The sequence below is a fragment of the Carassius gibelio genome, chromosome B5 (assembly GCF_023724105.1).
Source record: "Carassius gibelio isolate Cgi1373 ecotype wild population from Czech Republic chromosome B5, carGib1.2-hapl.c, whole genome shotgun sequence".
Taxonomy (NCBI): domain Eukaryota; kingdom Metazoa; phylum Chordata; class Actinopteri; order Cypriniformes; family Cyprinidae; genus Carassius; species Carassius gibelio.
In genome coordinates this window covers 35273831-35301083 of record NC_068400.1, presented here as the reverse complement: position 1 = coordinate 35301083, position 27253 = coordinate 35273831, and the positions used below count along the sequence as shown (strand labels likewise).

General features: G+C 36.9%; 3 protein-coding genes across 5 annotated transcripts; 1 reads left to right on the top strand and 2 right to left on the bottom strand.

Annotated features, from left to right (window-relative positions):
• Positions 1-328: 328 nt before the first annotated feature.
• On the bottom strand, positions 329-18770 carry snx19a (sorting nexin 19a). Of its 3 annotated transcripts, none has more exons than XM_052556448.1 (12): positions 18471-18765; positions 16599-18181; positions 16304-16442; positions 15661-15761; positions 15437-15553; positions 15239-15327; positions 15065-15152; positions 14509-14653; positions 14097-14220; positions 3321-3505; positions 3042-3129; positions 329-2930 (listed from the first exon to the last, which is right to left on the bottom strand). In XM_052556448.1, exons 2-12 carry the CDS (start codon positions 18141-18143, stop codon positions 2801-2803), a joined length of 2751 nt encoding a protein of 916 aa, XP_052412408.1. In that variant the 5' UTR covers positions 18144-18181; positions 18471-18765; the 3' UTR covers positions 329-2800. The 3 variants fall into 3 exon arrangements, 2 of the variants coding, with proteins under 2 accessions (XP_052412408.1, XP_052412407.1); XM_052556447.1 differs by having other exon boundaries at positions 18508-18765; XR_008153845.1 differs by lacking the exon at positions 329-2930 and having other exon boundaries at positions 3321-3497; positions 18508-18770.
• A 668-nt stretch (positions 18771-19438) lies between these two features.
• Positions 19439-20735, bottom strand: gig2o (grass carp reovirus (GCRV)-induced gene 2o). The gene is made up of 2 exons (XM_052556451.1): positions 20374-20735; positions 19439-20284 (listed from the first exon to the last, which is right to left on the bottom strand). The coding sequence occupies exon 2, from the start codon at positions 20281-20283 to the stop codon at positions 19630-19632; it is 654 nt and encodes a 217-aa protein (XP_052412411.1). The 5' UTR covers position 20284; positions 20374-20735; the 3' UTR covers positions 19439-19629.
• A 321-nt stretch (positions 20736-21056) lies between these two features.
• On the top strand, positions 21057-27201 carry pou2af2 (POU class 2 homeobox associating factor 2). Its single transcript, XM_052556450.1, has 5 exons — positions 21057-21357; positions 23629-23729; positions 24848-24890; positions 25012-25316; positions 26365-27201. The coding sequence occupies exons 1-5, from the start codon at positions 21345-21347 to the stop codon at positions 26779-26781; spliced, it is 879 nt and encodes a 292-aa protein (XP_052412410.1). The 5' UTR covers positions 21057-21344; the 3' UTR covers positions 26782-27201.
• The last annotated feature ends 52 nt before the right edge of the window (positions 27202-27253 follow it).

Here is a 27253-nt window from a genome sequence, read left to right as displayed (position 1 = left end):
AATGATGTAAGTTCATCTTAACAACCTGCTCTGGTAAATGCCCCTCACACGTTGCAAACATTATTTTGGTAATAACCTGTCAAAAAGATAAATGTAGGTCCACAAGCATTAACAATATAAGAAAATGTATATTTGTTGTGCAGCTACTTTAAATGATTAGTGTAATTGATAAATGTGTAGCCTATTTTCTTATATGCTGAGAACACATGAAAACGTATGTATGAAATGTCATTGTACATTATATTGATGTCTTTTTAATGTATTTTATTTTCAGTTCCCATAGCTCAGTAGGATGCGTTTATTCACAAATATGAGCAAATACATGAAACACATCTAAATAATTTATTTTCCAGACAGCTGTTTGAATTCTTCTGTTGTCCACGGTTTAGTTCTGGCTATTTGTAAAAAAAAATAATAATAAATAAAAAAGTGTTGAAAACATTACATCTGGTGTTTGAATCTCAAGTCTCTGTACACCTGTTGCTATCATGCAGTCATCACACTCGTACATCTAATACACAATTCCAGCTAGGTTTCAAAACCAGCGTGTGAGACAAGTACACAAAGTGCTTCTAGAAAGTGTGCATGTGTGTTTAACAAACCTCCAAATAATAACACATGGATTTTATTATAGCCCCCAGACATCCGATGGCTATGCATGCAAGAATGAAAATAACAAGAAATTGTATCTAATTCAGCTTCACTGGCTTCCTTAATAAGCTGGCCTTGGTCACAGATGTTTAAAACAACACTGTCCAACTCTAAAGCTAGACTTGCAAGGCCAGGTGACGTGGACATTGCAGTCTGGCCATTTTATAGGTAGGGACTGTTACAGAAAGCAGATTAAGTCTAATCCTGGACTCACTTGTGGTCCTCTATTGACAGTCTTGCTGGGCTCTGTTCATTCTCAGATTAAGTTAAAGAGATGACTGCACTATAATCTTCATGGTAATGGAGTTCAAAGATAACGAATGAAACATTCCTGAAATCTTTATACATAAAACATATTATAAGGCATAAATTACTGTTCAAAAGTTTTGGATCGGTAAGATATGTGATAAGATAACATATAAAATGTTTCTGAAAGAAGTCTCTTATGCTCATCAAGGTTATATGTATTTGATCAAAAACAGTAAAAAAAAAAATATTGTGAAATATTACAATTTGAACTCTTTTTCTATTTGAAAATATTTTGCAAATAAATTCTGTCATTGCAAAGCTGAAGTTTTCACATGTCTTCACACAATCATTCAGAAATAATTCAAACTTAATATTAATAATTCAACTTAAAGGGATACTCCACCCCAAAATGAAAATTTTGTCATTAATCACTTACCCCATGTCGTTCCAAACCCGTAAAAGCTTTGTTCGTCTTTGGAACAAATGTTAAGATATTTTGGATGGAAACCGGGAGGCTTGTGACTGTCCCCTAGACTGCCAGGAAAAATACAGTGTCAAGGTCAAGGTTTTACAGGTTTGGAATGACATAGGGGTAAGTGATTAATGACAAAATGTTCATTTTGGGGTGGAGTATCCCTTTAATGACTAGGTGCTCAAGAAACATTTCTTACCATTATCAATGTAAAAAGATTTATGGCGTTTAATATTTTCTGTGACCTGCGATACAATTTTTTTCATGATTCTTGGATTAATATAAAGTTAATTTATAAGTATTTACTGTCAATTGATCAGTTTAATGTGCCCTTGCTGAATAAAGGTATTAATTTCTTAAAATAACAAATTAACAAACAAACAAATGAAATGGCCTTTCTCAAACTTTTGAATGGCAACGTATACAAAAACTGCTTAATTATTATTCCATGCAAGTGAATACTTTCAATGTTAAGACTTTTAGACTTTTTGTTCACTTCAAAGAGTCACAGTTGGGACAAAATACCTAAACAACCAGATTGCCAAGAAGAGATTTTCACTGATCCCTCTTAATGTTTTGTCTAGAACCACACAGAGCAGAGACTACACATTAAACAATTAAAAATAGGTCTATTCCCAGAAATGATAAGTCTTTTATTTGACAAATGCTAATGTCCATGAAGAATTTGAGCCGTCTGTGGTTTCTCAGACAGGAAAGTCCAGGTTTGGACGAAAAATAAGGCTCAGAGAAAGAACATGAGATAAAAAAAGAACATAAGGAGGTGCATTTAGTTTTTCTTACCATTTTAAATGAACACATTTCTTTATGTATTCAAAAAAAAAAAAAAAAAAAATTGAAACTGAATATAACTTTCCTTTCTCCTGTTTAAATTAACCTTAGTCAGGGTAGCATTGTATTTAATTTTTGACAGTAATAAAATCGAGGCTGTGAGAGATATAAATACAGGGCATTCAATTGATTGTCCTGACAACACACCCATTGTTCAGCTGATGATAGAAAATAACTTTTTGACAATAGTCCTGAATAAGGTGCATATAAAGTGCATACTTTATGAATGTACCACCAATACATTCAAGAGCTTATCTGAGTGGTCTCCAAGGACTTTGATGTGAAATGAATTTCACTTGAAAGTTAGCCTGAATAGAAAATATTCAGTATTCGAAGACTACACATTGTGGGTAAGTTTAAGTTCAAAATGGTGCCTTAAACCTTATTTTGAACTTCTACTCTAAACCCATTTGAAAGAGACAGCGAGTTAGAAAGTCAGATAGAAACTGAGAGACAAGAACAGCTGTCTACAAAGCCAGCCAAACTGATAAGCCATTCTGATAAAAACAGATCCAAATATCCTCATCTCAAAACCACTGCACTAGTTTTGAAAGAAAGAAGAAAAGAAACATAGTGTCTTTAGGCGGATGATAGTGTTCTCTCTTCATCCCCAGGGAGACTCTGAAGTAAAGACTTCTGGAACGTCTCCTCAGAAAATTCTGGAACAAGGAACTCCAGCAGCAGGTCAAAGACACAGTAAACCAAGTGCCTGAATGGCCCCATACAAAGCAACACAAGTGTTAATTGTCAATACAGTAATTTATACAGTATAGCAGCAAGAGATCCTTGAAGATTATTTTATGGATTTAGAATATATAACCTGTTAATACTGGGGTCCTGTAGAGATTCTAGCACATGCTCCCACACCAGCCTGCATTTCTCAGTGCCAAGGATGTCTGTAATTAACTCTACAATTCACAAAAACACAAACAACAATTGTATGTCAGTGCATGCAATGAAAGCTCTTGATGCTCCAGTTAAATGGTAGATACAATGTGACTGTCAAATATGTCTACAGTGGAATGAAGTCAATCAAGCTCCTGAATTCATCCTGAAGATCTTCCATTCAAGCAGCTGTAATGTTTTGGTATGAACTGACCTGGGAACAGCCGCATGAGGCAGTGCAGGCACTGGAGTCTAGTCTTCTCTCTCTGCTCTGGGCTCCTCTCTGTCCGAGGCACCACAGGCAGCTCACCCCCGGGCCACACTGCATCCTGGAGAACACGCAGGTAGATCACCCAGCATGGGGCGCTGGTTAGGTGGGCTATACCTATGTCTAACCACCTCAGGGAGTAGGGGAAAAAAAGAGAAGAGAAGAGAAGAGAAGAGTAGAGAAGAGAAGAGAAGAGACCTTAGGATTTTCAAAAAAACTTTTTGATGAAGCACACAGTAACATTCTAAGGAAGCATTAGTAGTTTGAAGTGATTAATGTGTAAAATTATGTAAAAGTTTAACTCACTCAACTTTAAATGACACTTATGATCAAAAACATAAAGTGTAACCTGATTCCCAACAACAACAAAAAATGATTCAATTCAATACTCTTGTGAGCCGGTTATTTGAAATGAATGAAAAACATGCATGAACATTGTAGCTCAAGTCAAAAGCAAATGACTCTTATGAATCAGTTCTTTTTTAGTGATTTGAAAACATACAGCATAACCAATATAGCTCGATTACCAAAATAAGTGACGCTTAATAGCAGGTTCTTACAGCGTGACCAGTGTAGCATGATTACCAACAAACAAATAACTCTGGTGAGCCAGTTATTTTAAGTGAATGAAAAACATACAGCAGTGTACCAGCAGTGTACCCTGATCGCCAAATCACGTGACTCTTATAAACCGCTTCTTTTTAGAGAATTAAAAACATACAGCGTGACCAGTGTACCCCGATTCCCAAATCAAGTGACTCTTATAAGCCGCTTCTTTTTAGAGAATTAAAAACATACAGCATGATCAGTGTAACCTGATTCCAGAAGCAGTGAATCAAAATAATATAGCGTGACAATATAGCCATGAAAGAAATTACTCTCATAAGCTGGTTCTTTAAATGAATAATCATTAGTAAAGAATGAAATTCTCAAAATTGACAAAATAAATGAATACCAAATTGTATGGGAATCGAATCAAAACACTGAACCAAAATTAGAGCTTGTAAACCGCAATCTGATAAGGAAATCTGTTTCAATTGACAGTCCCAGTGTGGCCATGACTAAAAAAAAAAATCTTATGTAAAATCTGTTATGAAATCACATATGCAGTTTAAGTCAAAGTCTTTACAAAGACTTCAGCACCTACACTCCTCCTGTCTGAAAATGTGATACATGTGTCTCGAATGTCACCTGCTCTGGACTATAACCTATTAATTGTCACTCCAGCGGGACCCTGTCATCACCTCTGTCTTTATCCCTCTCTTACTTTCTTTGAAATCTCAAGGCTAATATTATGCTCATCAAGCCTCACAACTAAAACAGATCTGCACACTTGAAAATCAGGCAAAGGAAATAAAATAAACTCCACAAGTGCATGAGACTTAGAAAGCATTAGGTCAGGGGGGCCAGTGTTCTACTAACAGCTGGCTGAACAGTATTTTTCCATTCCTCTGCCATGTGGTGCACGTGTCCCTTGAGCTCTTTGCATGTCATCTGAGTGATTGACAGTGGGGAGCTAAACCGGTCTCCAGGGTTGCATGCCTCCTCTCCAGAAATAGCGGCTAGTATGATGTGTTTACACTACACACAAACATTCACAAAGAAACACTAAGACAGACATATGCACACAAACATATTGTAGGAAACTGTAATTCTGAACTAAATACAATTGATACATTACTCGAAATACTTTTTTGTGGAAACTACCACATCCTCGTATCCTCGTCTCTTCAGTCAAACACACACTTGTGCATGCATAGACACAGACTAAACAAACAGGCATGCTGCACGGTGGAAATGGATAATCAATGTAAAGACCACAAAATCCTTCCAGTAAAATATGAGGAAACAAATAACATATTTTCTTCCCTTGTCGTATTATTACTTCATATGTGTAGGCCTACATTTTATTGCATTATGCTAAGCTATAAAATTAAGGATAACTATGAATAAGGCATGACTGTGAAGTATACACACACACACTCACTGGCCACTTTATGAGGTACACCTTGCTAGTACCGGGTTGGACCCCCCTTTACCTTCAGAACTGCCTTAATTCTTTGTGGCATAGATTCAACAAGATGTTGGAAACATTCTTCAGAGATTTTGGTCCATATTGACATGATAGCATCATGCAGTTGCTACAGATTTTTCGGCTGCACATCCATGATGCGAATCTCCTGTTCCACCACATCTCAAAGCTGCTCTGTTGGATTGAGATCTGGTGACTGCGGAGGCCATTTGAGTAAAGTGAACTCATTGTCATGTTCAAGAAACCAGTCTAAGATGATTTGAGCTTTGTGACATGGTGCATTATCCTGCTGGAAGTAGCCTTCAGAAGATGGGTACACTGTAGTCATGAAAGGATGGACATGTTCAGAATCAATACTCAGGTAAGCTGTGGTGTTTAAACGATGCTCAGTTGGTAAGGGGTCTCAATTGTGCCAAGAAAATATTCCAACACCATTACACCACCACCAGCCTGAACCACTGAGAGAAGGCAGGATGGATCCATGCATAGGCGAAATTTATTGTATTAAAAATTTTGCATGTATTAAAGGGAAAACAAGATCAACAGATCACTTCACTTCATGATCTAATTAGTGTGATAAACAAAACAAAAAATACATTTGACTCCTTAAATATGCATAACTTGAACAGCGCAATAACGACGTGATTTGCAGCTGTCGCACTTTTCGTGATAACTTTTCGTGCACTGAGTTGCTGCCATGTGATTGGCTGATTAGCAATTTGTGTTACCAAGCAATTGGATGGCTGTACCTAATAAAGTGGTGGGTGAGTGTATGTATATATCAGGATGTATCCATCCTGACACATCTCAGCTTGTCTAACAGACATTTATTGCTAGATGAAGGACCATCACCTTCAACTCAACCTTGCCAAGACAGAACTGCTTGTGGTTCCATCAAACCTATCATTTCACCACAATTTCACAATTCAATTAGGCACATCAACAGTAACTCCTTTGAAAACAACCAGAAACTTTGGAGTTATTATTGATGATCAGCTGACTTTCTCAGGCCACATTGCTAAAACTGCCCAGTCCTGCAGATTTTCTTCATTTAAAATTAAGAAGATCAGGCCCTTTCTTTCGGAACATGCTTCACAACTCCTTGTTCAAGCTCTTGTTCTGTCCAGGCTGGACTATTTCAATGCCCTCTTGGCAGGTCTTCCAGCCAATTCTATCAAACCTTTACAATTAATCCAGAATGCAGCAGCATGATACATTTTTAGTCAAAAATGAGTACAAGAATGACCCATCACTATTGGTTACTCGCACGCAGTTCTCTATGTGTGCAGCAATTGTACTGGCTGTTCTCTTGTCTTTTTAATCATTTTAAAACTTATTAGTAACTGTGCAATCAAAGAAGTACTTCACTTTAAGTAATAAATGGAAAGCAAGTTAAATGTAAATGTTTTTCATTTCTTGCTGATCCGAAAAATGATCTGATCTGCGAGACAAAAAACGTAATGTGATCCAAGATTTGTGATAAATTGAATCCCTAATTATATATATATATATATATATACACACACACACACAAGACATTGAAGCCGTGAAAGTTTTTATTAACCAGAATTTAGACTAGGAGACAATTACAGAAACCAGCTGTTTATGTATAAAAATGTTATAAATGTTTGTGGACATTCAGAATTTCTGCTAATACCTGACTGACAGTGTTTCTGCACCGAATCATATTGAATAACAAATTTTGAGATGTGACATAACATCTGCAAATCTAACAGCTCCAAATGATCACTTTTTTCACAATAAAAAAGTACAGTTCTTCCACACAAGTTGCATAATATGACATTATGCATGACTTTATCTCATTCCCACATTGTGTACTTTATCCACATAGCATTCTTTAACCTCACCTCACTTAAAAAGCTATGTTTTATTGATTTGATTCTCATCACACAGTCTTCTGCCAAGACATAACAGAAAATATGGTGAGGCATTAGTTCAGATACCACGAAAACCATAAAAGCATCAGCTTATACAACAATATGTTCTAGTACAAGTATACATACAAAAATAATCAAATCTGACTCCTTGACAGACAGGTTTTTATCTAACAATCTCTGTGTCCATGTGTATGTGTGTGTGAGTACAAGAAACAGACAGAATGAGAAAGGGAAAAAGGAAAAGAGAAAACAAAAACACACAGGTTCAAAAGAGAAGCTCTGTCCAAACCAATCACTTTAAAAGCACTGCACACACTTCAGCAACCTTACTCAAGTTTATCTCATTCAGTTCAAGGCCAAACATATTACAGTTTCCACAATATTCTAAGCAGCACAAAACATATAAAAAGTATTTCTTGAGCAGCACATCAATATATATATTTCTGAAGGGTCATGTGACACTGAGGACTGGAGTAATGAGTAATGGCTGCTAAAAATTCAGCTTTGCCATCACAAGATTAATTTAGATTTAGAAAACAGTTCTACTGAAATAAAATAAATACAATCAGCAAACAATACCAGATCACACACTTGTGCAAACGGCAATAGCATAAATGAACCAAATGTCCCATTATTCAGGTGTATTTTGTAATATCCTGTGCAATGTTTTTACTTCTCCACTGACTGAAGAGTAGAGACAGCTGACAGAGCCACAGATCTAATTTGATTTGGCTACCTGTCACACTCAATCAGCCGATTTTTCAGATCACCTAACAAAAAAGCAAATGTCTGGCAAAAATAAAAAGACAGCTGTCTGAAAATGGCAAACTCTATACTAAGTTAATTATTTATTTTGGGAAGAAAGGAAGTAGTAGTCTGTACCCACATCAACTATATAAGCACTCATGTTAAGACGTAGACCTTAATGGTGTGTTCTGCCCCCTTGTGGTACAAACTAAAGCAATATGCTGATGGTCAACAACGATATGAGTGCATATGAATGTCCATGTTTCTGCTGTTTGATGTCTCCTGACATATTTTATAAAAAAAAAAAATACAGCAGAAAAAGATTCACAACACTAGGCTGAGGACTTTTTTTTTTTTTTTTTTTTGAAGTAGGGTTTAAGTGAATGTATTTTTGACGTTTATACCTTTGCAGAATGATCAGCATCAGATCACAGAATTATCTTCATTTTCTTGAGAACGTGTGAATCTACCAGGACCTGCTCATTTGACCTGGGAATTACAGTTACTGTGTAAGTGAGTTCATGCAGTAAGTCATCTACATCTGTTCAAAATTATTTCCAGCAAATCTGGAAAGTGTCAGCTAAGAAAGGTCAGCCAACAGTGGTCTAATACTATTAAGTGAAGAAATCTTGTTTTTTTTATGCAAATTGTTTAGAGAGGAACATCAATTTCAGTACAACACAAGCTCTCAGGAACCCCAAATACAGTCAGATCTTCTCTTAACAAATGAATCGATGATTTATACTACTAGACACACACACAATGGAGTTCTCGGAATTAGATTTAATTAACTGGCATAATGCAACATGAAAACAGAATGAAAACCTCAGAGCAGATGATTTCCACACACACAGGCCATAAGGACCAAACAGTATTCAGCCAAGATGCTCTAATGGTGACATGAGGTCTGCTGCAGAAATATACAACCCACTGTGGTGTTTATGCCACCACATTTAATGGGCATCTCCAAATCCAGCGACTGGACGAAACAGGATCTAGTCAGCACTGAAATCAAAAAGGCCAACGCATCCTAACCCAGTGACTTCATAGTAATGTCGGTGGACACAGCAAGAACATTCCCAGCCCACGTTTGGTTTGCATTTCCAGTGGGACATTTTATTCTCGGACAGCAGCTCCCCGCTGACAAAAGACTGGAGCAGTTTGTTCGTCTGGGGCATTAATGCTGGTTTGCAAGTTCAAAATGTGTCTTGTGTGGGCATTTGTTTGTAGGCTGGTAAACTGCACTACAAAACATAGAATTTCAACTGGAAGTACAAGCCTTTACCATTTGGGGTTGTGCACTGGCTAAAAACACTAGGCTGGTGATAAAAATCCACAATTGTAAGATATGAAGCCCAGCTGTGACATACAGAGCCTTCCTGGGAGAAGTAAAGTCATATATGAAAAACTGTGAAACATTCTGATTTCAGAAACAAACTGTCTTTTGTAGATTTTAGACTAACATCAACTTTATCAACAAATTATCAGACATCAATGCCGGCATGTAACTGAAGTACCAACAGATCTGTTCTTCCGTATTGTGACAAAGGTATGAATAAAAAAGGAAGAAAATGTAGGGCAAGAATCAGTTGTTAATTTGGTTGAATGCAAGCTCACAGTCAATTGTAAGAAAGAAGTGGTTCAAATTATTGCATTTTAATTAGCATGTATGTACCTGTATTAATCTACCATTCCAGCAAGTCGGAGACTATGACCAGTGTCTTTTTTGTGTATCAGCACTCTTCTACAGTACATGTGCTAAGCATGGAAAGTGTGTGCTGAATCCAAGGCACAACACACACATTGAGCAGACAGAGAAGGAAGCAAATGGACCAAAACCATTACAAAATAACCCTGTTTGAAGATGTTCCATCCCCAGAGATGCCAATACAGTACATGCTTTGAACCACAGAGAGCCATAAGATATTCCAAGATTACTGTCCAGCTAAGCACCAGAGAAACTCCCCAGTTCTGGATCAGTCAACAGAAAGCTTTCATGATTATTCTGTGCAAGCTGATCCACTTGAACGAATAGCTGTTGAGGGAGCAATGATTCAGTTTGAAACCAGACAGATAAGACACACTCGCTAACAGTTTGAAAGCGGTTAGCCAAACTAAACAAACACATTTCTGGCAAATGGTGAAATTGGTCTTCTCACATGATATATGTGAAGCAGACACATGAACAGACTGTCCTGAAGCGCCTGTGAGCTGGCGATAAGTGTGGAGATATAAAACAGCTATGGCTATTTTACAAGGCCAAGATGCTGACATAAAGATGAGACCTCAGTCTATAATCCCAGTCACACTTTTTAAGTCAAAATCCATCACGGCAAAGCTCCTAAAATGACTGTTAGAGAAAAGGCGAGCATTACCATATGTCTGGCCAACTCTGTCTTGGCTTTCAAGGAGACAGGATGGAGAGGGAAGGTCAGTGAGGCTTGAAAATTTGTTGCCTGTTTCCATATTATTAGAAATTTCCGGAACTCCAGGTCCCAATGACATGCTGTGCTGAAGTTTGTACTTGACAGTCAAATGTTTACCAGATGGAGTCAGGAGTTATTGAAGACATGAGTAAGATGGGACACCTAGTACATTTTTTATAACTAATAAATACAGGCATTTTATGTGTTATGGAAAGAACATAAGTTCAAAAAAAAATTATAAAATATTTAAATGATTGCTGCTTATAATAATTTTGGGGTAAATTAAAGTGAAAGAATGCCCTGGAGCTCAAAGGAATTGCATTTTTTCAGAAACAAATGCAACATTGTTATATATTCAGAGTTCAAAGAGCACTTCCCTGACAATCTTCTGCACTATAGCAAAAGAAATCACATTTTACCTGAACATGAATTTGATGGATACTGAATGTGATGCAATAAAAAGATCATGTATTGCAAAAAAATGGCAAGAAGTGTCTATATGGAGAAGGGCTGGTCCTTTTAATGAATAGTTCAAAAAGAAAAGCTACCAGTTTGAGTAGTTCGAGTCATGAATTACACAAAAACAGAATTCAGGAGACTGCATCTTTTAATATTCAAATCCTGTCAATACATTATTGTGTGCAGGTATTCCTATACACACACAGAAAAACCAGAACTCAATGGCCAAGTCACGCAATCTGAGCAACTGAAATCTGCATCAACACTTCATACACTGTACATTTAAAACTCAGCATCTTAACTACCTCTCACCCCAAATCCAGCACCAGAACATTCTGTGTACCTCTTTCACAGGAAGTATTTCTCTTAAACTGCAGCAATCCTAATTATACTTAGAACCATTTGTTGTACTGACCCCAAATCACATGGGAAAAACATGCCAGAGTAATTGCACATGGAATAGTTAAGATGATGTCATGTGTAAAAAAATAGCTTTAGATTCAGCTGACATAAGATGCTGATTTTGGCCACACTAATTAACACCTGTCCTGTTCTGGTGATGTCATACAGACAAGGGCAGCATCAACTGTCACATCATTTAACAGACATAAGACCCATCCTAATATAACCTTCCAGAAAAACAAGTTTGGCTTATGTGTATCGCGTTTTAATAAGGGCGAGGCCAAAACTCTAACTTTATCCCAAACCTAAATATGGCAATGCGAGAAACACATGCTTAAAGTGACCAGACAAGACCTCAAGGAGAATTGCAGACACATGGTCTACTTATTTAATGAAGCACTCAAATCTGAGCATATATTAGCTTACAAAACCAAGGAATGGCTAGCTAATCTGCATGAATTTTTTTTTGGTGTTTTTCTGCTTCTGTTTGAGATTACTGCATTTCTATTTATGCATTCGCTAGGCACTTTTATTCAAATATTGCATTTAAGGAGATATACATTTTTCTCAGATCATACAATTTCTAGGAGCTGAACCCACTACTTGTATTTAATCATATAAAAGGATGAAGTAATGGAGTCTTAGGTCCTTTATACTTAACCAAAAAAAAGTAATAATAAATATTGTTAGCTTTTGATCTGTAGCAAAAAACAAAAATTGATGACAAAAAGAATTTTGATGACCTTAAGATGGATTATTAATGTACTGAGAATGATCAATGCCTGTACTGCACCTTATAATGCACTGTATGATCTCATGAATATTTGTAATACATTATAATACTTATCTATTCATTGTTACACCTTACAAAATTATAATGCATTTAAACCAATTTCAGATGTGACAAGGAATCTAAAGATATTATAATTCCTTTTAACTTTGTTTACAACTATTTATGAAAATATATCTAATTCATCAAAGTATATATTATCGATACCTTTACAATGTATTATACATAAGGGCATCAAGTAAAGTGTAACCTAACAATTTCACAAACTTGCATTGTCAGATTTGGATAATTGTAAACTCATTTTGGAAAGATATAATTTTTTTGTTGTACATGCACAATGTACTGACTTTACGGTGTTAACATTTATAGTATCATTAAACACCAAAAAACAAAATCTTGTGAAAGATGTAAAAAAAAAAAAAAAAAACAGCAGTACGTCTATATTTTGATTCTGTACTTTACTGTCAAACCAATAAACAACCTTCCTCTGACCACTCAGAGAAACAAATAAAACATCATTTTGATCTATTGTAGCTGAAGTTGTGTTGGAAAACACAGGCCTGCTGAAAGCACTGATGGAGGATTATTTCACTGTGCGTGCAACAAATATCAACACTGGCACGATTAGTGAGGTACTCTGGGGAAGCGACAGCACATGCTGTAAAAATGCTGTAATCCTCATGAGGAAGACATGAGCTCACAGTAAGTGTGAACACACCCACATGCATTGTTATGATTCTTCCTTTTGGAGTAAGAAACACCATCAAGTTCAACAGGTGATCAGATAATACAGATTACCAGCTGGCAGCATTACAGTCTCAGGAAATGAACTTGCCTATTCTCTCTGGGCCACTGAGTACAAAAAGACTATTTTAAAGTTAACGCCCATTTATCAAACATAACCACCTGTGTACTTTTTTTTTTTTTTTTACTTGTGTAGACCAGATAACAATCTGTTACCATACATGAGACAGCTTGTAGAGGGCTGAGGTTGTTGCATTACCTACAATAAATAACAATCATTAAACTAAAGGACTCATTAATCTTGGGACCATACAGCAAACCTGGGACAACGGCCTGTGAGGTCTTTTCACAACATGCTGCTATTTTTTCACCGTCACTTCTCTAACTGCTTATGACAGCTTACATATGTCTGGCCCACACAAATGACGCAAGCCTCTTGAACCAGATGCAATCCTGTTGAATAGCTCACTGGCCGGTTATCAGCCAGCCCTGCTGTGGTCCAATCACCTTCCTGCACTTCGCCGCTCATTTACTTCTAATTGGGTGGAACGCAGCACATGCACGTGAAGCTCTGCTTTCCGTGCTTCTAAAAAATTATTTTCCTTTAAAGTCTGATGTAGACTTGTGCAGAGGAATGAATGGACAACCATTAATGGCCAGCCTCACCCAAAACAAGTATTCATTTTTGAATATAATTACATGCTGATTAGCATAATATTAAACATAATTTTAACATGAACCTGCTGTTGTTCTTTTTTGATGGTTCTGCAAGGGTCTTGTGAAATAAATTTCAGCTTGAAAAGGGATTATATCCTTGAAAGAAAGATCATTCATTTCATACTAGGTCACCACAATGTCACTTAAACAGACTTGTCTCTAAAGCAAGCATGATGGGATAGAGTAACGTCAGGTTTATAACATTACAACATTCAATGTCTTGATTTTGCTTTGAGCCATGTAAAAACTCTAATGCATTTTAATGCACAAAATGTCCTACTTCTATGGAATATAACAGAAGCTATTTTAAAGAATGTTTGTAACCAAACAGTTCATGTACAATGAACCTGAAACCATTGGAACAACATGAGGAAATGATGACAGGAAAGACTGTCCCTTTAAATCTGAACAACATGGCAAGCAAAGTGATTACAGGCCATTCATTAGTATTGATTAGTTTGATCAGTGCATTTACACACAGGGAGGACTATGATGACTGTACCTCACCTTTCAATAAAAGTGCCAAAGAGGAGTCTGATGGTTTTCTGGATGTTTTCTCTACACAGCCAGCTCCACTGGTCCTTCATCAGCAAACACAAGATATTCAGCGCGATATCTGCCAGGGTAGTGTCTGCACCATCACAAACACACAGCAGTTTGAAACATCAAAATTTGGCTGTATAGATTGTATCAGTTTTGGTAAGACTGTATCAGATAAATGCTTTGATATCATATAAAATAATTAAAACTATAACAGGTTGTAGTTCATCAACACTATACTGCCCTCTCTAGTATGATCGAGTGTAAAACAAGTTTCTTGTCACATTATCCGGCACAATTCCAATGTGCATTTGAGTATTTAAAAAAAGAGTTTCAAGCTATAGCTTTCTTCTCTCAGTTCTTAGTTGATCTGCAGTACCTGCTCCTCTTCCTCTTTTTTCTAGCAATCTCTGTTCTCTCATGGGTCTTCCTTCTACATACTGACTCTTGACACCCCCGTCCACCTGCTTCTCCTGTTCCTCCACAAACCCCTCCAGATCTGACAGGGAGAAACCTTGAAGAACCTACAGAAAGAGATGAAAAGAGATGGGTTTGCCATTAACACAGAGAATCAAATAAGAGCCAGTTATACTGGGAGTACGTTATCAGGCTTCAAGAGTACTTCAATGATTGGAGCTGAATAATGACACTATTGTCATGACTCAGCTGCTTCACAGCAGAAAGTCAGAGCAAGTGGCCCTGGTCTTTCAAAGTTGACAGGATTCACAGAAAAGCACAAAGTGTAATGATGAACACAAGCTCTAATTTCTTTTTGGCCTCAATGGGTGGACATCACACATGTTTGATATTTTGAGCAATAAGTAAAAACCCTGTCATTCTCTAAACAATGCATCAATATTTTATTAATTAAATCTGTTCATGTTCAGCTTGCATGGGCCTATTTATGTGGCTTTTGTATGATATGAAAGACTCACTGAGCAGCGTTCACTGAAAGAGTACATCACTTTAGGTTGCAGGCTTGGAACATTAAGAGCTATTTTACTGGAGAATCTCAGACGGGGTCTGAAACATGAAAGGAGAGTTTGTGAAATTAAAAACAATAGAAATACTGTCTTGACTTATGTCATCTAAGTTGCATTTATTCTAACTTTCTTTGTGGGTCTCCTTCATCTGTGGGGCTCTGGGGTTCTGAGCGCGGAAATGCTGTCTTCAGAGTGTCCACTATGTTCTCCACCATCTGTTTATATGGGGAACATGTTGTACAGACAAATGGGAAAAACATAGAGAAATTTCACACTAAAAGTCGCACTAAAAGTACAGTATGTCATGTCCCATGATAGAGTGACCTTGTCTATGCGTGAACTTGACGGCTTTTTCTGGAAAGCTGCTGTGGCATCAGTGTTGAGGGCAAGAAATTCACGCACCTCCTCACTGTTAGCTGCTTCTGGGATGGTGCACAGTTTCTGCAGGAGTGGAAAAGGAAGTTTGAGAGAGAGAATAAGTCTAAGGTTTTTCATAAAAGTCACAATTCATCTGCCCAAAGTTTTATCATTAAAAGAAAATCTCTTACCCTGAGGAATGATTCCAGTTGGCTTCTCCTGGCTTCCACTTTGTCTGTGTCTAGGTTGCTGAAGGGAAGGTCTGGGAAGAGTTTCCTTGGACCTTTGACATCTTAAACGTGAGCACAAATTTTATTTTCAGTTTATTTTACTTTAATGGGAAAGAAAATAAACTATCAATTACCAGTAAGAGAAATTACTGAGGAGCCTGATAAAAATGCTCATTTTAGAACAAAATTTCAAATGACACTTCAAATGACTTTTGTATCTGAACTCTTCAAATATATTGTTATATTTGAATATATTACAATGTAATTCATTCATGTGATGGCAAAGCAGTTACTTCAGTGTCAGTAAAAGATCAGTGATCTGATCTTTCAGAAATCATGATTCTCAACAATTTTTTGGAAATAATTCTTAAGTTAATAACAGCTGTGCTGCTTAATATATTTGTGGAAATTTCAAAACATTAGCAAAAAATATGAATGACCCCAAATGTTTGAAAGGATGTGTATATTACTTTTTACTATGCAATTCTGACAACATATACTAATTACAGTAGGTCTAAAACTATATAGTCCAATATAAAATATGTTTATGTTTAATACTATGTGACTCAATAGCTTACGTTATTGTTATTTAAAAATGTCTTACTTTTGATCACCTTCCTGAGATCCAGCCTTTCCTCCAAACGGGTCTGCAGATTGAGGAATTCACTGTAGCGCCGGTTCACCACATGATATACAACAGGCTGATCAGTCTTTGAACTCACTGAATCTCCAGCAGTTTCATACTACGAACACACACAAAACACAATGAATCAATACTGAATTAGTAAAATGGGGTAAAGAAAATGCCCCCCAAAAATTCCTTTTCATGTAATGCACTGATTGAATACAATAAAGGAAAAGTCTTCCTGTAATTTCTTACATGTTTCTGAGAATCTTACCTTAATAGTGTAAAGAGTATATGGATTAGTGCTGTTGCTTCTTTGCTCTTTGGCTGTGCTGGTCCCAGTGATTTGCAAGTTCTGAATAGTTACCAGTCCCTCAAGATTTCCCAAGTTACCGAAAACTAATGAGTCCAGACCAAGGCTTCTGGGGATTGAGTTTGGTGTGCAAGTCAGGGGTTGGACTGGACACTCTTCCACTGTACTCTCCAGTGATGGGGGCTCTGAAATGAACACATTTTGCCTGAAACACTTTCCCAAAAGACCCAACGTGTCTTCCTCCAGACAAACCAAGCCACAAAAGTCTGAAGGAGACATGCAGTCGCAGAAGTTCTCATCATCTGAGTCTGTTCGTTTCAAAGACTCACTAGATATCTTTCTCTCATCTGAAGAGGGGGAATCCAGGTCGTAGTCACTGTGTCTATAGAGGCGGCTGCTGCGGTAAGGAGATCTGAGCAGTTCGGCTGTACTTTGGGTCATTCTTTCTGGAAAAAGAATACTGGAACTTCTCGTCCCTTGTACATTTTCATCAGAGGACCACTGACTCTGGAAACTTGTTTCAGATGAATCATGAAGTGGGGCTGTGGATTCAGACCAAGCTGTCTGCATGCTGGAGGTTTCAGGACAGTTGACAGTAACTGGGCAGTCACAATCCCAGAAGCTGCCAACAGATTCTTCTTCGTCTTCTGGAGGTGTTTGCTGTGGGCTTGGTGCTTCTTTGTCAGTGGATTGGGTGAACACATCTACAATGGCCTGGTTTAACCAATCTGGATTGGATATTCTTGCCACGAGGGGCAGAACAACATTGCAGGTGATGAGCTCTCCCACCATGTACCGGCCTGTTCTTGTTTCCAAGTGAGATTTGGGAATAAGGACGTGCATGAGGAGATCTACCAGTGCTCTGGTGTAGCAGAGCTGGTTAGCAGGGCCAGTCAGGGCTGGGTGAGGCAAATCAGCTCTACTGTACAATCTCCATAGTTTTTGTGAGCTTGAAAAGGTTTGGTCAGACTCTTCTTGCAGTGTGCGTTGGAGTTCCTTGGCTTGGCTAAAGCTCTGCAGATGGCATCCGCAAAGCTCTAGAACCCTCTGTGCCAGCGCTTTCCGGTCCACCTGCTTTGCCCTCCTCTTCAGTTCAGCGGCCGCCTCCAGCATGGCATCCCTCACCTCCCATTCAAACTCATTCCCTCCTTTAGAAAGAGAACTGCAGTACCAGGATGACACAAAGTCCCGCAAAGCCTTGTCAACAGCACTCTGAATCTCCCAATCCAGTCTTTGTTCACTCTCTGAGGTAGCGTGAACTTCAGGGGACTGACGGAGTGGAAGAAAGTGCTCCAAATGAAGGAGGCTGTTGGCATCCAAAGCGACACGAGATCCCAGCCATCCACCCAGCACGACCAACAGACTGGTGAAGATGCACAGCAGCCATACATTCACCAGAAGATGGAACAGGACTAACCATGCAATCAAAACTACAACTCCAAGAATGCTCCTCTGCCCCATTAACTCAGAGAAACTCCAAGGATTTGGATTGACAGCACCAGGCATTTTGTCACATCTGAGATCTTAAACTGGAAAGGGATGGACTGTCGAATAAATCAATTATAATAATTCAATTAAATGTAACATGAGAGCACGTAAAATGTATTACAAAATAAGATACAAAATGTTAACATCTAAACATGAAGGACAAGCAAGATCAGGTTATCATTTATATTTAGTTTTAATCTCTTGATTAAATATCTCATGTGGCAGATCGTAATCTGTATAAAATATAATCATTCAAAATAATTAAATAGCCTATTATTGAATAATTTAAATTCCTTGTTTTGCCATTAACTAGAGTATTATCATATTTAAGTCTGATATACTCACCAATAGAAAAGAAAAATTGTTTTGAGAGAAAACTTACTGTTTCAGTGAGGTAGTAAGTTAGCAAATGAGCAATAACAGTTCCTTACGAGCATTACACAATCCAAGACTAAAACAATATTCTTCACTTCACATCGTCAGATAGACACGACCTAAAAGCTGTCTTTGAGATGGTCAGTATACAAATATTATCATTTAAATGGTGTTCGCATCTCTTGTCGTTTCTATCGACGTTTGTAGTCTGTCTAATCTATTTAACTCTAATCAGATTATGATCTAACAAACTGTCCACAACAGACAAGATTTGAATCGTTAAACCCCGACTGAACAACGCCCTCTACTGCAGCTGATGTGAAGTTCAACAACAATAGTCCTTTCTGAAGTTCCAGGGCCAAAAACAAAGCTTTTTTCCCGTTCTATAGGTGATAAATGACAATCAATAAAAACAGTAAGTGAGGAGTTTTATAGCCTATGTATTTTTTTTTTCAAATCTCCTTCAAAAAGGGACAAAATTTAGTTAATTTAAACTTAAAATTTAAGGTTGGCCTAAAAAAGCCATTTTAAATTTGAAATAGCCTACTAAATATCTGTAGACAAATTGCTAGTATTATTGATATCCTATTTCATTGCCAGAACCGGGTAAAAAAAAATTAACTGTAAAGTATAATAACAAGAATGTAAGATTATTAAAAATGTTTAAAATCCTAAATGCAATAAAAATAAAGCATGCAGGCCTAATGTAGCCTACTATATGTAGTTTTAAGATTAAAATGTAGTTTGAATTGGGCTATTCCTTTAATGCCTCTAAGTCAGTTTTTTCTTCTTTTTTTAATGGACAACAAAGTATTTGAGATTTTGAGTGATTAAAGTGATACCACAGAAAAAAATAAATTAATAAATAAACACCAGAGACAATAAATTCAACAATTCAACAGATCAATTCATCATAATAACATTAGCCTATAATTACATAATGTGAAACAACTATTTTTTATTGATATTTACTTACAATTTACACGATTACAAACCACAGAGAGATAAATGGCACAGGTAGCATTTAAATTAAATAGGCTACAAAAATATACACATTAACACAGATATCAGAAACACGGAGGTATGGGGACCTTTTCATGTTCATGATCTAACAGATACAGGGTAAGAGTTACATTGTGTCTCTTTCTCTAAACCTTCTGCCTTTGCACACGTGTTCTCCCTGAAAAGGGCAGATGTCCTCCTGGCACTCCCAGCACGGCTGAACATCGTGGCCATCACAAGCGTCGAGTTTGCACAGATCGCAGCCTTCGGTTTTCGTCTTTTTGCGAATCATCCGTCGAAGCTCCCGGCGTTTAGCGTCATCCACACAGCACGCCACGTCAACCACGCTGATGCGCTTGGGGTCCCACACGCAGTCCTCCTCGCGACCAGACTTGATGGAGGAGATGTTGCTGTTTGGTGGAACCCACGCGCAGTCGTACCCGTTGAGGTGCCACGATTTCTGGAGAGGATGATTGTCACAGTCTATTTTCTTCACTTTCCCCACACGAACCCTCAGTTTGAAAACGACTTTGTCCTTCTTGTCAGTATTAGGCGGGTAACATTTGGCTTTATCAATGTTACGACTGACATAAACCCCGGGGCCCAGCATTCCATCTTTGGAGGGTTTAAATCCTTTATCAATGATGGTTTTGGCGTTTGTCAAATGTGTGCCGTGGAACATTGTATATACACGGCCTGCCTCCGGTTCCTGGTTCTCGGACAGAGATTTACTGCCGTCTTTAACAGCTTTCCATCCAAAGAAAGACACCCCTCTCTCCATTCTAAGATTGAATATGAAGATTAAATTAATATATAGCCTACACCCACTAAAACGATGTTTTATTTTTAAAATCTACTCATATTTGCTCACCTCCTTCAGGATCTTCTTTGCCACCGGTAACTTTCTACTTTCGATTTCGTTGCATAAGAAAAGAAAGAAAAAAAATCTAGGTTTCCTTTTGCTATTCTAAACACCATTAAACACCAAGGATGTTTCTAGGCCTAGATGTTTCATAAAAAGCTCATTTCTAAATGAACCACAATGTTTAACATCCTCATGACAACTTTTAGATTAGGCCGTATAAAGTCAATTCTTACAGATAGGCTACAGTCCCTCTGGGACATCATTGCCTTTCTGATACACGGTAACAAAACTTTTTTTATTATTTGATTAACCCTTCCTTTAGACTATAACTTTGGTTTAACGTAAAATGTTAATGAAACAAACTTCGTTCTTAAATTTTTTTTAGCTATTATTATCCAGTGGTGACAAGCAGAATAATCCATTCCTGGGTTTTAAACCAGTATTTACATAGCATATCCACCAGGGTACCCCATATCCCTCCTAATTTCCCCCGAAAGGAAAGTTTTTGACACGGGGCCTCCTTGTTTAAGAAAAAAAATCCCCCGAGAGCAGAGATTTTGGATTTTAGATATTTTCACTTGTCTTCATTTTAATGTGGTACTGTAGGAAAAATGACCTTCCTCTTTTTTCTTCCTCATTTTCCTCGCAGTCATACTCAGCTTTTAATAGGGCTGTCACACTCTCCATATTTTTTTCAACAGTGCAGCTTCAATAGTGTACCCTGGTCTACAGTAGATGCAAATTATCAAGAAACGTCTCCAAGCCATTTATTTGCATTTAACCAAATGATGAAGGCTTCACAAGCGAAGCCATGTGAAGGGTATGAATAGAGGTGCGTGAGATTGACCATACATATGTCTACTTAGCTTTTTAAATCTTCTTTCTTCCTTTGATATAATGAACGTGGTGTATGAGTTCTGCTGGAACAGAAAACAAAACTGAAGAACTGAGAAACCTCACAGCGCCCCGATAAAATTATGATGGAGACAGGTGAGAGTTATTGAGATTGTACGTGAATTTATTTTCATATAGGCTTCTAGTCTATATATATATTTGTTTTCGATGTTTAATTTGTAACGCGTTACTGTTGGGGCAGTAGCTACATTTACATTATATGTGCTCACGTAGGTATTCGTAAATTATGATTACATTTGTTTTTAAAAAGTATATGTTGACAAAAGCATATTTGTAGGCTATATATTTGTATATAACCTGATACCATATTTCTTCGCTGTTTTCATCTAAATGTGGGCTATATATAAAACAATCTAAATTAAATCTTAATTTTTAAAGACGTAAAACATAAAAAATAAAAAATAAAGAAATTAAAAGAAACTTTAAAAACATTTTTACAATCTGTATAACAGCTGACACGTGCAAACAAGTGCTTTGGAAGTTGGAGTTTTCATAAACTAAGTTGTGATTAATGTAATTTCTTGTTAAAAGGTAACAGGAATGGTAAATAAATAAACAATAAATAAATAATCATGTGTGTACATCATTGTTTTTGACACTCTTTTGTTTTCTAAGAATTTGTTTTGAGTCAGGTGACTATAACAGTGTTCTTAGAGACCAAAGTGTGTATTAAATATATGATTAAATGTAGTCGTTTTCTGCCATCTATCCCACAACAGTAAGCATTTCAAGCCCTCTCTTGTCTCTTTCTATATGTCAAGTACTGTCATTTATGGCTGTTAAGGGGTGGATTATGACATCGGGCTAAACGACAGTGTGTGCACACCCTAAACCACAGGTGTGTGTCTGAGAAAGATATTAGTCTATCGCTGAGAACTTCTGTTTCCCTAAGGATCTGAATTTAAAACCTTAAGATCTAAAACTATGTCAATACTGCATAAGCTATAATGTTGTGTGTTTAACACTAAATGTTTTGCAATGATTTTTCCTCAGGCTTGGGTGTGTACATAAGTGTGTGCTCCCAGTTACTTTACATTGAAAGATTTACAGCAGGAACTCTGAATCTAGAGATACACATTTTACTTGTGTTGTTTTCTATTGAAATGTATAAGCCACTGAGTGGGTAATGTTTGAACAGAGTTGTACTGCTCTACAGGAATGTAATCTCCACTAAGTAGATGAAGAAATGAACTCTAACAATGTTTATATTCCGTGTAAATGATTAAACTCCACGCACAGCGGTTAATCAAGAGCACTTACAGTGCATTACACCTGCTTTACTCACAGGTTACACCCCTAAACAATGCCCTCAACAAAAGAAAACTTAAGACCATGAATCAATTTCTTGAGTGGTATAAAGGTATGGACTTATTTATAAGAAATACGAACTGTTTAAAACGCATATAAGTTTATATTTAACACATTTTATAGATCCTATTTGCATGAAGACTTTATTTCAAGAACCTCTGTTGTACATGGTCTAAGAAATTTCATTCACAGTTTATTTACAATAACCTAAAAATATTTTATAGTGTAAAAAAAAATATTTATTATAAAGTTTTAATCAAAACAAAAAAAAAGTTTGAATCAACAGTAATTCAGTTTGCTTATGTCTGTATTACTGGATATTAATATGCAGGTCAGAAGAAACCACTGTGATAAGTTTTGAAGTTTTGTTATAGAAGTTGTAAATAAAACAAATATTAGTAAAGTCGTTTTTCAGTCTTTGTAATTCAGAATTTTAATTCAATCTATTAATTGCAATTTCTTGGTAGGTAATTGTGGAATTTACTACCAATTTCTGAGTAATACATTGTTTCTACATGATTTTTAGTTTTTCAGTGCAGATTCAAAACCCCTTGAATAAGAGTTTCTGGGGTAACCTATATATTGAGTATAATCACATTGAAAATCAAGACAAACAAGATCAGAATATCAGAATGATTGCATAGGTTTAGGTATAACAATTCATGATTCATCATTGATTTAAACAATATAACATAAAACTAATAACTATTTACGATGACTTCAAAAATATTACATTATGACTATGAAACTAGTAGTTAATATTCCGCATTCTTTGTGTGAAATTACGTAAAAGATACTTAAAACAGCCTTACTGTGACATTATTTTAATTTTATCAAAAGAGATATGCCCATGTGATATTCTTTTATCACAAAAAAGACTTCCATCAATGTGGACAGTTTTTGGAACAGTTGTATTCAGATAAATTTTATACAAACATGACAGCACCATTTTATACAAACATGATCTTTGTAGTGCTTTGTTATACTTTATTTCTTAATGCCATAAACATTTGCAAATACATTTCTTTCTCCCCACAGAGTATTCCAAGAGAGTATACCAAGGTGTCAGAGTCAAGCATACGGTCAAAGATCTTCTTGCAGAGAAGCGATTACGACAAACAAATGCACCCCGATTCAGTGTAAGTTAGCCATTATTCTAACCACCTGGTTTGATTTTCCCACATATTATCTCGATAATCCCTATATAGATAATCCATAAGTGATTTACTCTGTCTTGATACAACAGAGAGTATCTGAATATAACATACAAACAAATTTAAGTATAAAGTGTAAGATGTCGCTCACACAGCCACACGGTTTAGCACATCCAAGCTAGTCATGTCCTTGTTACTTTTTTTTTTGTGATAAATATCAGGCACACCTGCCAAAATCAGATCTACCTTCATGAAAGTGCACAGACAGGTATTGTTGCCCGTAGACGGTTAAACCCAAGCCTTAACCGAGGTTATCACTGAGGGATTTGCTACAAAACACAAAAGAACAGACAGTCCTTGTGCTCAGGTGAACTCTGGCTGCAGGTTGTTGTCTGCTGTTGTTTTGTTTTCTGTCCTTATTGAAACTAATGGACCAGTCGGTTCATGCAAATGCCTCAGACGAGGTGGTTGGCCTCAATATATATCTGAACAACAGCGTAGCATAGAGATACACATTACATATTCTACATGATTAATAAAAAGCACTAGTTCTTTATAGAAATAAATAGTTACCTATGATAAGAATTCACTTTATAGATTGTGGCATGAATTGACTGTGAGTCTCTAACAAAGAATGGTATCTACTAAACAAATTAACTTAATTCCACTGCGTTCTTCTCCGGCACGTTGCAGACTCAACTGGGATATGTTCCCAGTCATCCAATGATTTCTTTAGATCCTTGTGGCAAAATCTCATGAGAAGAGTACACACTCCACCGGAGGGAAGTGTACATTCAGAGCGAGGGGGGAACGCTGTTGTGACACTGGCAAATCATATTCAAATATCCTCCCACATGATTTGCCTGGCTTTCAACAGAACAAGCACTAAAACTTGCGCCTTCCTCTCTTTTTCTCCATATTCTCACTGGCTGTAAATCAGGCAAACAGGAAGCAACCCACAGGGGGTTCTGTGTTTCTCTTTGCCTTTACATTGTGGGGAGATTCATTACACGCTGTCTTCCTAAGTGAAGTTTATGAGAAACACACATACATAGACAGTCTGTGTTAGTGTCAACTGACTCTCTAACGTTTTTGGTTTTCAGACGAGCAGCAGTTCCTCTCAGCCAGCTTTTGTGCCAATGCCTGGTGAGTCCGTCTGGTAATGCTTATACAGTCCTAGATCTAATTAGATAGTCAGGTGTGCTCAGTGAGAGGCTAATTCATCTTGAATGAGGGAGTTAACAGAATTTCCTGCTTCCTCTTGCAGGGTCGCATATGCTTCCTGGTTACTACAGTATGAGAAGATCCTTCCTCCCAGACTCAGAGCTCTGCCATCCCATGAAGCAGTACTCACCAGACACTTACTCTTCGGCACTGGGAAGCAAGGCCTTCTCGTATGACCATCCCTCCACATATCCTTCCTTCATCGACAGCTACTACACTCCTGATTCATATGGAGATTACAGAGGGCCAACATCTTATACCACCAGCGGAGGGTCACTGTTTCCACCATCTGCACTACCAACACTACTACCAAGTCTGTCTGGAGAGACATCTTCACACTTGCACTTGGTATTTACACTTCCTAGAATGGATATTTTTAAGGTCAAAGATAAAGATGAAGGGTTTCCATGAAAAAGAAAATCTCTAAAACTCATCTTTTAAGTTCTCTTGGATATATGTGTGTACACATCTTAAACATTGTTTTCAAGTACATTTAAAAAAATAATTGTATATATTATACATATTATTAAATTTGTCAATATTAATTATGAATATCATGTTTTTTACATTACCATTCAAAAATTTGGGGTCAGAAATTATTACTTTTATCGTAATACTTTTATTTCAAGGACACATTCAATTGATCAAAGTGACATTAAGGACATTCATAAGATTTCCATTCCAAATAAATGGTGTTCTTTTAAACTTTACATTCATCAAATAGTTCAGAAGAAAGTGTTATCACAGCTTCCACAAAAATGTCAAGCAGCACAACCTTTTTCAACATTATTATATGATACAAAATGCTTCTTGAGCACCAAATCAGATTGATTAGAATAATTTCTGAAGGATGATGATAATGATGCTGAAAATTCAGCTTTGCATCACAGAGATAAATTACATATATATATTAAATATATAAATACGTTTAAAAAATATTTTCATACTATTTCACAATATTACTGTTTTTGCTGTATCTTTGGTCAAATAAATACTGCATTGATGAGCAAAAGAGGGTTCCTTTAAAAAACCCTACCAACTCCAAGCTTTTGAACAGTAGTGTACAACCTGACATAACCATGACATAAAAAGGGTCACGCCACGTTTTTGTAGACAGTTTTTAATATATTAGCACAGAATTTATACATTTTTTGTTCCAAAGAATAATAATAAAAACATTATGTCAGACTACTTAATACATTTTTTCTTTTAAAAATAAGACTTCTCTTCTTCTTTCTCTTCAGTTGTATTACTCTGACATTTTTTACATTTTGCTCCAAAAATACATATCACAATTCATTTTTTTTTAATAAATGAATAGCGTCACATTATTGACCTGTTTTCTTTTCATATTAATGAAATTATTAATAAGCAATGGTGTTTCTCTACACTACAGAGAGACCCTTGGGATCAGCCATCGGAGGAACCAGTCGGTCAGTCAGAAGTTATATGTCCTGAGGGTTCAGCCCCTGTGGAAGACTCACCGTCTCTGGGAGGGCCTGACTCTGGCAATTCCTCTCCATACCGTCTATCCTCGGGGCGCAGCGGGAGCTCCATCCCATCCAGCTCTCAGGCTTATACTCTACAACCCCTTGAAGATGTCCCGTACCCGGCAGCATCATACACCTCTGCTTCCAGCTACTCCTGCCCGCCATACATGACAACACCTGGAGACCTGGCTGTGGTGAAGATGACACCCGTCACCGCAGAGGAGGCTAGTGGTGGAGTGGTGTCTCTCAGTGACACTACATCCTGGGCTAAAGATGATGGAACTGGCCCCTGGTTGTCATATGAGACTAGGAGGGCTTTTTAAGAGGCTTAAATGACAATACAAAGACTGTGGACTAATCTTTTGCAATGACACAGCATCTTTATTCTTATAGAGAAGGAGATTATATAGGTTCATCATAAAGATGACCTCAAGAAATGCTGGTCACAATATACCATTTTAAACTGTTTGTACTGTTTAAGAAAACAGCAAAGTATGTGCTGATAGTTTAGTTAATTTGAGGCTTAATTATGCATTTTACATGCCCAGGCACTCTAGAATGAATTAGAAGACAATGCTAACTTTTTTCCTTTCTTATATTTCCACTTGTAACATAAGCCCTTAATGATTGGTCACCAATATATAACTAACAAATAACACTTAAAAAAAACAATAACAAGTATGTTAGACTTTTGTCACGAATGCCAATATAAAAAAATAAAGCACTGTTTTGGCTTGAAGAAAGTGTGTTATCTTTATAAAACAGAACGGAATAGGCGTTGTAATGAACAAACTT